Source organism: Amphibalanus amphitrite, unplaced genomic scaffold (genome assembly GCF_019059575.1).
Source record: "Amphibalanus amphitrite isolate SeventyFive unplaced genomic scaffold, NRLGWU_Aamphi_draft 000010F_arrow, whole genome shotgun sequence".
In the NCBI taxonomy this organism is placed as follows: Eukaryota; Metazoa; Arthropoda; class Thecostraca; order Balanomorpha; family Balanidae; genus Amphibalanus; species Amphibalanus amphitrite.
The window spans coordinates 1487676-1496951 of NW_024881506.1; the positions used below are offsets into that span (position 1 = coordinate 1487676).

At 51.1% G+C, this 9276-nt stretch overlaps 1 protein-coding gene across 1 annotated transcript; it reads left to right on the plus strand.

Annotated features, from left to right (window-relative positions):
- The first annotated feature begins 5520 nt into the window (after window positions 1-5520).
- On the plus strand, window positions 5521-7444 carry LOC122380918 (glycine-rich protein DOT1-like). The gene is made up of 2 exons (XM_043364536.1): window positions 5521-5563; window positions 6146-7444. Exons 1-2 carry the CDS (start codon window positions 5546-5548, stop codon window positions 7184-7186), a joined length of 1059 nt encoding a protein of 352 aa, XP_043220471.1. The 5' UTR covers window positions 5521-5545; the 3' UTR covers window positions 7187-7444.
- The last annotated feature ends 1832 nt before the right edge of the window (window positions 7445-9276 follow it).

Sequence of the window (9276 nt, forward strand, 5' to 3'; positions counted from 1 at the left end):
CCCATTGAGTCAGTGGAGCTCTTTTGTGACGGCTGTCCGTGTTACAGCATGGGTGAAGCGTTTCATTCACAACGCGAGAAACCCTGACAGTCGAATCACAGCTGCCGACTTGTCTTACGGAGAGATCCGTGAGGCCAAAATGACTCTCATCGGCCAGACTCAGCGATCACTGTACCATGCGGAGTACACTTCGCTGGCTCGGGGCCAGGCTGTGGCGAAGTCATCATCCATCTACAAACTGGCCCCCTTTTTGTCTGATGATGGTTTGATTCGCATGAAGGGTCGTCTCCAAATGGCAGAAATGTCAACAGATGAAAAGCACCCCATCATCCTCCCAAAATGTCATCTCTCTATGCTGATAGTCCGCTTTCAGCATACACTGATGTCTCACGCAGGCGTGAACACCATGCTGACTGCTTTGCGAAGCTCATATTGGATTGTTGGCGCCCGCCGCATAGCAAAGACGGTGAAACGAGAGTGCGTTTCATGTCAGAGACAGGACGCACAGCCCTGCTGTGAACCGGCTGGTCCTCTCCCACGTCCCAGAGTGACTGAGTCTAGCCCGTTCTTCGTGACTGGAATAGACTTCGCGGGACCTCTGTTCTCAGTCGATCGGCCGCGACACAAGCTATACGTTTGTCTTTTCACGTGTGCTACAACGCGAGCGGTCCACTTGGAGCTAACAGAGTCCATGTCGCTGTCGTGCCTTTTGCTGGCCTTGCGGAGTTTTGTGGCCAGACGAGGCTGGCCAGTAGTGATCTACTCGGACAACGCAAAGACCTTCAAGGCGTGCTCGACTCATCTACAGTCGAGCATCGGACACGCGGCTCCCGAGTGGAGGTTTTCAGTGCCCTACGCGCCGTGGCATGGTGGCTGGTGGGAGAGACTGATTCGATCAGTCAAAGTCGGACTGAGGAAGTCAGTAGGGCAGCGGCATCTGGCACAACGTGAGCTAGAAACGATCCTACATGAAGTTGAGGCGTGCGTCTATTCCAGACCTCTGACATTTGTCAGTGATGATAGTGGATGCCCTGGTCCACTCACTCCCAATCACTTTCTCATTGGTCGTGCCTCAGTATTGAGTCTGGAGAGGTCAGAAGGTATCGAGGGTGCGTCAGGGGAGGCATTAGGCCGACTGAACTCAGTACGTAACGAGCGGTTAGAGCGGTTCTGGCGAGTGTGGCGTGACGAGTATGTACGAAACCTGCCAGCTATCGTTCCCAAGTTTGGAACCAGAGGCAATGTAAAGCTCGGCAGTGTAGTGATTATCAGGCGGGACAATGCTCCGCGTTTGACATGGCCTATGGCAACGGTTGAAAAACTGTATCATGGACCGGATGGTGTGGTTCGGTCCGTGCAGGTCCGCACCAGTGATGGGCGCCGCACATGCTGTGCGGTTCAGCGACTACACAACCTGGAGCTGGTGTAGGAGAGCAGAGCGATAGCAGCACCGGCAGCGCTCGGTAGCCCGACTGTTACAACCGAGTGCTAGAGCGGAGGTGGAAAGACAGTGTTTGTTGATTGTGACATGTGCTCTGTAAGCTGTATCAGTTTTGCATCTAGGGACTGACATGTGTTGCAGTAGGTAGGTATGTGATTGGTCCACTCAAACCTTCTGCAACGGGGGGAGTATGTTGTGTATTGAAAGTCGTCTGCCCAAAAGTGCACGAACCGCGCGCGACAAATAATGTGAAATTGAAGATCAGCGAGTTTGTGGACAGGGCTCAAAAAAAGCTCCGTCCTGCCGATGAGGTCGGCGACCACGAATGCTATAACATTTCCCAGTGGTGCGACCAAAAACGCGAAATATCAAACAAATTTTCGAAGAATATCTTTAAAAACTATATAAATATTGTTAAGAATATTGCCATAACTTCAGCATCACTTATGCGCATCATTAAGTCATTGGTCACCATGGTTACTTCCACGGTACAACCTGGACACTGGACGGTGAGCAAACATACCACTGTTGTAGGATAAACTACCACCTTCCGTACACGGGAATACTACCACGTTTCCCCATCGGCGCTCGTCGGCGTTTTCTGTGCGACCACCCGTGTTAAACCAATGGGGAAGAGCGGTTGTCAAAATCGCCGACGAGCGCCGTTCATTGGTCGCCCAGATGGTCTCCTACTACGCAGTAGGTACGCGGCGTGGCGTATTACGGGACGGGACGCTCACCCACCGCGCCGGCCCGGCCGGCCGGCCGCCAGCTGACTGCCACCGTGGGGGAAGGGACGCCGAGGGGGAGGGGTGGCGTCCGTCGGGTCAGCCAGGGGAGGAGTAGGGATTCGGGCACAAAATTTCACTCTCGTTTGTTATGGTGTATTTAAGCTGCGTTCGGACAGCCCGGTCACTGCGTGGAACTTCCACGCCGAGGAATTCCTCACGCAAACGCGTTCAGTCAGCGCGAAACACTATGGCCAAGCGGCCGAAAGGCGATCGTTTCCGTGAGGAGCTCATCGGCGTAGAAACTCCACGTGGAAACCGGGCTGTCCGAACGCAGCGTTAGCGATCAAACCACTGCTTTTAATTCATGTTGTAATTGCAGATTCGTGTACATTGGTGGCGCTTGATACGTGCTACGGTGCTGGGAATAGCAGCATTAGAAGTTAATTGGTTTAAAAAACGTTCCATTGCCTGTGCGACAACCAAAGAGCTATGGGCAGAGTACCTACTGGGCAGCCGGTGCTGCGACCACAATCTGAATAAAACTTTTGGTCGGCGACCACCAAACAGCTTTTTTGAGCCCTGTTTGTGGATTGAAATTCGGATTTGAATTTGAGGCTTATCGTATTGTTTGTATCTTGATTGGTGCTTCGGCAATATAAACGAATTTGTTAAAGTTGTCTAAGTCCTCGATTTATAACAGGGGGAGGGTCCTTTTAACCCGCGCCCCAGTGGCGGTCTCAGCCAACTTCGCCCTAGTGGGGGGGGGGGCACATGCTACCACCCACCTCTAACTCAAAAACTAAGAGGGCTAGAAAGAAGTGGTAAAATTCAGTCGATAGCTCTCAATGCGTACGTTTGAAAGTATTTCAGTCATTTTTCATCTTAGAGCAATATTGGGGTCACTGGAGGTCATCAAAGGTCAAAATTTGCCAAATGTCATTATATTTTTCAGAAAACATGCATTTATCTCAGGAACTATGATAGATAGAAAAACGCATGGAAAAGCAATCGATAGCTTTTAAACTTGTCTTTTGATAAGTTAATGATCAAAACTGACCTCAGGTCAACGGTTTAGCCTTCAGAGGGCAAAAACTCCAAAAATAGCTTTTCGAAAAGTGTTTTTTCGACAATAACTTTTGACTTTAAAAAAACCCACGACATTTCTATTGCCAGAATCGTGTTCCTCTTGCCGAGACGCGTCGAATGAACTATAACTTGACCTTGAAAAGTCAACTTGAAAATTTGACCTCAGGTCAAGGTCATGACCTGACCGGAAAAGGTCATGTTGCGTATCATTCGATGCGTCTCGATAAGACAAACACAATGAAGCCATTTCAAGCGTTCTATCTCTTTCCAATCGAGAGTTATTTGCAAAAAGCTGTTTGTAGCCTCAAATGATCTCTGATGACCTTTCAATAGGCTATCAGCAAAAAAGATACCTTGGCCATCACGGGTGGTCCAAATCATTGTGATTCTGAAATATTTGGACTGTTGCTATGCGTACACACGGATCTAGAGGCATTTTCATTTCTCTCCATTGACTTATAATGGTAAGGTCACGCCACTGGCCTGACCTTAGGTCACGGATATAAAAAATCCGAGATATACAAATTATAGGCACCCATAACATCATACAATCCACCAAGTTTAAAACCTTTCTGACAAACACTGCAGGCTGGACAAGATTGCAAACTTTTTTAGCCTTGGTCAGTTAACTTGACCTGGTGACCTGACCTGACATGACCTGGGGTCAAAAATTTCACATTGTCCAAAATTGATTTACAGGAAGATACTCCAAGCGGCACGGCGCTACGCGCCGCGGTTTTTTATTCACACGCAAAAAACGCGACAGGGTGGTAACATATGCCCCCCCCCCCCCCACTGGGGCGAAGGTTAAAACTACTGAAAAGTGATATCACGGATTCTAGTTGCTTACCAGAGTCGGAGTTGAGGCAGCTTGACGGACTCCAACTCTAACTCCGACTCCCGGTTGCTTGCCACGACTCCGGGCGACTCCGACTCCGAAACCCTGGTTTGAACATCCCTTTTCAACTCAGCATTTCGACATTTTCTTAGGTCAGGTCATCAAAGGTCATCAAAAATAAAGTGTTGCCTATTTCAACATTTTCGGGAAAAAACGGCGAATAACTCGGGAACCAGGAAGAGCTACAGTGCCGCGGAGAAGAGCAATCGATAGCCCTTTTAACGTGCTTTCTGGAAGCTCTCAGATATGATATAGGACCAACGGTATAGCCTCCAGAGCAAAGACAGAGGCGTGCCCATAAACAAGCACGTTGCGTGAATAGCCGTGTCGCCCCCCCCCCCACCCGAGACAGAGAGGAGGTCTATAGCCCTGCTCTGGAGGTGAAACCGTTGGTCCTAGGTCAAATCTTAGCGCTTAGTCCAGAAAGCGCGTTAAAAGGGCTATCGATTGCGCTTCTCCTCGGCGCTGTAGCTCTCCTGGTTCCCGAGTTACTCGCCGGTTTTTCGAAAAATGTTGAACTAGGCAGCATTTCACCTTTGGTGACCTCTGGTGACAACTACCTACGGATTGGTGGAATACCTAATAGTTGACCTGACCTGAACCGACCTACTCCAAATCAGGGGTTCGGCGTCGGAGTCGCCCGGAGTCGTGGCATTGAACCAGGAGGCAACTAGACGGAATTATCCAAGCCCCACGACTCCGACTCCGACTCCGGCACATGCATTGACCTGACTCCAAGCGATCTAAGCATCGATTGGATAATACAATGTAGAATGACCTTGACCTGACTTCAAGCGACCTAATTACCCATTAGGATACAAGGGACGATTATCATTTTACGTGCAAGCACGTTATCAACCGATTGCGATAAGCTTCGAGAAGTGGTGATTTCCGGATGACTGATAAAATTACATTATGACTAATAGCATAACATTCCGAGTTATTCTCGATTTTGTGGAGAAAAAAAAACACAAACAATAGGTACCTACCACTTTGCCTTTAGTTTCGGTTCCGCTGTGCGTCAGACGGACGCTCGTGTCAGCGCTCAGGACAGAGTTGATGGCAGCGGTCGCTGATACAGCGCCGCACCAGGCAAGATTCACTCACACAGGCTCGTCTCGCTCATTCCCAATGATGTTGGATGTTAATCATTTATTACATGGCATCAGTTACCGGCTACAGAATTGAGAGTGGCTAACATGCGCCACGAAGGCTGCAGTCAGTATTACAAAGCCGAGCAAAAACTGGTCTCCAATTGACGGCGCTGCTGCCCACAATGAAAGTGATGTAGTTCCGAGTGTTGAAACCAACTCACAGTGTTGGCTGGCATATAAGCAGGCTTGAGAGTGGCTGGTGGACCAAGTGCCCGCAGCACTGGATCAGAGACAGATGGGGAGCCTTGTAAAGGTAAGGTGAATTAGTCCCGTCGTATTCGTTCACACAGTTATTTTTTATCGCAATACAACGCTATCGAGTGTGAGTGAATGATAGCCCACCCCTGGGGCGAGTCAGCTGGGGATGCTCTCCATTGTCAGAGAAGCATTAAATACATATCTCAAGCGCATACTGTGCGCTCTTTTATTGGGAGAACTTGGAGGTGCGCTACTGGATACAAAAAAAAAATAACTTATTCGTGTTACCCATTGGCGGATCCAGAAAGGTGGTCTTGGGCGCTGCAGGAGGCATGCCCCTCAAAAGCTTCTCCAAATTAAAAAAAAGAAACTTATGGGATTTCAATTCCTAGCGCACTGCTGTGCAGTATGAAACAAACTTTTCCCAATTAACGTTGTTAGGCTTTTGTTTTAGTCTAAAAAAATCGTCGATTTCGCGGGGGGGGGGGGGGGCATTTGTCCCTAACCTCCCAACCCCTCCCCGGATCCGCCAGTGGTGTTTCCTTTATAATCGTTAATGTAACATCGGAGAAGGAGCTAGCTTGACTAATGGCACACATCAACTGATGCACTTAATGTTGTGGCTCCTGTGTTTCAGGCGCTGCCATGGTTGGCGCTCGCCGCTGGTGTGCTGGCAGACGTCAGTCCGGCGGCCAGTAAAGGTGTTCAAATCGAGGCTGCCCCTGCCGAACAGACAGGCAAGGGTGAGCCCCAAAAGGATCAGCTATCCGCGGGCTCTGGCTACATCAACTCGGTCAGCAATGGATATGGAGGGTCGTCAGGCTACGGCGGAGGAGGATACAGCGGCGGTGGTGGATACAGCGGCGGTGGATACAGTGGAGGAAGCGGCGGTGGCTACGGAGGAGGTGGCTACAGCGGCGGTGGTGGATACGGAAGAGGATACAGCCGAGGGGGTGGCTACGGAGGCGGAGGATACAGTGGAGGAAGCGGCTACAGCGGCGGCGGCGGCTATGGAGGCGGAGGGTACAGCGGCGGAGGTGGCTACAGTGGAGGAGGCAGAGGCGGCGGCTACGGAGGAGGTGGCTACGGAGGCGGTGGCTACAGCGGAGGCGGTGGCTACGGAGGCGGAGGATACAGTGGCGGCGGTGGCTACGGAGGAGGTGGATACAGCGGCGGTGGTGGCTACGGAGGCGGAGGGTACAGCGGCGGAGGAAGAGGATACAGTGGAGGAGGTGGTTACAGCCGAGGGGGTGGCTACGGAGGTGGAGGATACAGTGGAGGAAGCGGCTACAGCGGCGGCGGCGGCTATGGAGGCGGAGGGTACAGCGGCGGAGGTGGCTACAGTGGAGGGGGCAGAGGCGGCGGCTACGGAGGAGGTGGCTACGGAGGCGGTGGCTACAGCGGCGGCGGCGGCGGTGGCTACGGAGGAGGAGGGTACAGCGGCGGAGGAGGATACAGTGGCGGTGGAGGGCATGGTAATGGCTACGGCTACGTTAAGTCGTACCGGCTGCGACCGCAGGTACATTTTCGGCCGAAGCCCATCAACCTGTACCAGAATGTGAAGCATGACGTTGTTACTGTTCTGGTGCCGAAGAGGAAACACTACGGCTACGGCGGCGGCTACGGCCACGGCCACGGCCACGGCGGATACGCCGGCTCGATCGGATACTACCGGTAGGGTGTGCACTCGTAGGGCAGCTGTTTTTTTTTTTACTCACAGCATCTGCGTTCGTCCGCAACAAAGTGAGCGTTATGGCCGCGTGAGGATTTTCTGGTCCTCGCGCGAGACCATGCGTGCATATAATGTGAAATGCACAAATTAAGTGTAGCTGTCGTGCCTCCAAACACATTGTTAATGTTGTGATCAGCAGGATGATTTGATAAATGCCTGCTTTGTTTGGGTATATGTAGGTACAATACAGTAATGGTGCTGAGACTCCCGTTTAGCTAAATGTTCTGGGCATATTTTTAAAGGGACTATCCCACCTTTAACATGGGGTTTGAGTTGAAATAGCCAAGTTTGCGGCGAGGTTCAGAAACCACTATCTATCTAGGTTGCAACCCCCGCGGCCTCTTGGTGTTGAAGAAATTCGTTCGCTTCATTTGAAAATGGGCCTTGTACAAGGCCCTATCTTCAACATGGAGCGACCGTTAGTGTGACGTCACCTCGTTTAGTCATTCTGATTTAAATGGGTTTGTTCGTTGAAAAATCGCTTAAAACTTGGTCTGAACTTTGTTGTGGTGCCTGCAGAGTAAAAAGAATCAGCTTTATGACAGTAATGTGGCCTGGGGAAGGAGGTAATTTTGGGCTGTGACGTCACATATTTGAAAGTTTGTGTTTGGAATGTGGGAAGCCTAAGATGTTTAATGAAAAATAAATGCCAGAACCGTGTTCCTGGTCATCCAATCTATAAAGTCGGGCACAATTTAACTGGTTTTAACAACATTTTAGAAGGTGGGATAGTCCCTTTAATGCCCGCTAAGCTAAGAAATCAAGGACAGCTCACATCGGTCTGGGAAAATTTCGCTGGCCGAATGGTTACGACTTACGAGCGATCGAGCAAACAGCGAATCGAATGTCTCGATATTCAGGGACGGCGCCACAGGGGGAGGGGGCAGGGGGTAGCCGCCCCCCAAACTATGAACACTCGGGCCCTCTTTCAACCTGCAGGTCAGGTATAGACGGAATACTCTCTGGCTGTGCAGAAAGAAGACTTCTGAGCAGAGCTGTAGAAATGACCAGGAGTGGGGAATGAAGCCAGAGGGGGCCTTCACAAGGTGCCGCCGCCAAGATAAACTTCGGGCTTTGCCCATGTTTTTGGAAAAGGGCCCAATTTCGCAAAAAAAGGTGAAACAAGATAATTTATTTTGAATCTTGGGTGATTGTGGCCCTGTCCTATGCTGTAGAAAGGGCCCGGGCCAAAGCTGGCCCATGCCACGTCTGAGAGGGCCCATTCAATAAACGAAAGGGCCCAGGCAAGGTCTGGGAGGTACCATATTATGACTGAGGAGAGGGACCATACAAGTCATGTCAGGACCCGCAGCGGTGCTGAGATGGCCCTTGGAAGGAGCGCGAGAGCCTCTTTCCAAGGGAGGATGGAATGCCTGAGAGGGCCCATACCTACCAGCCGTGATAGGGCCCATATCAGTACTGAGAGGGCCCACAGCAGGGCCCATAACAGTACTGAGGGGGCCACCACAAGTTATGTGAGGGCTCGTGCCCTGACATATTACTGAGGGTTATGTCAGTCAATATCAATATGGAAGGGCCCCCAGCAGTACTAAGAGGACTGTTGCAATGAATAGGGGGGCCCGTACCATACCTGAGAGGGCCCATACCACTCATGCGAGGGCCTGCAGCGGTACTGAGAGGGCCCTTGCAAGAACTGGGAGGGCCCGGATCATGCCTGAGAGGGTCCATGCCAGTCATTAGAGGGCCCACAACAGTGCTGAGAGGGTCATTAAAAGGTCTGGTAAGGTCCTTAAAATGTCTGAGAGGCCTCAGAAGCCCCCTAGTAGTGCAAAAAGGCATATCAAGTATCTGAGGGTCCCTACCAATCAAGAAAGTCCAATGACCATGCCAAACTGAGGATCTCCCGAACTTCAGAAGGCCCATACCAGGCCTCAGGGGCCCTAACCAGGCTTCAGAAGGACCATATCATGTCTAAAGGGGCCAAGCCAGGTCTCTGAGCCTTCTACTAGGCCTTAGAAGGTTCATATTATACTTCATGGGGACCTGACAGGTTTCCGAAGGCCCAGACCAGTCCG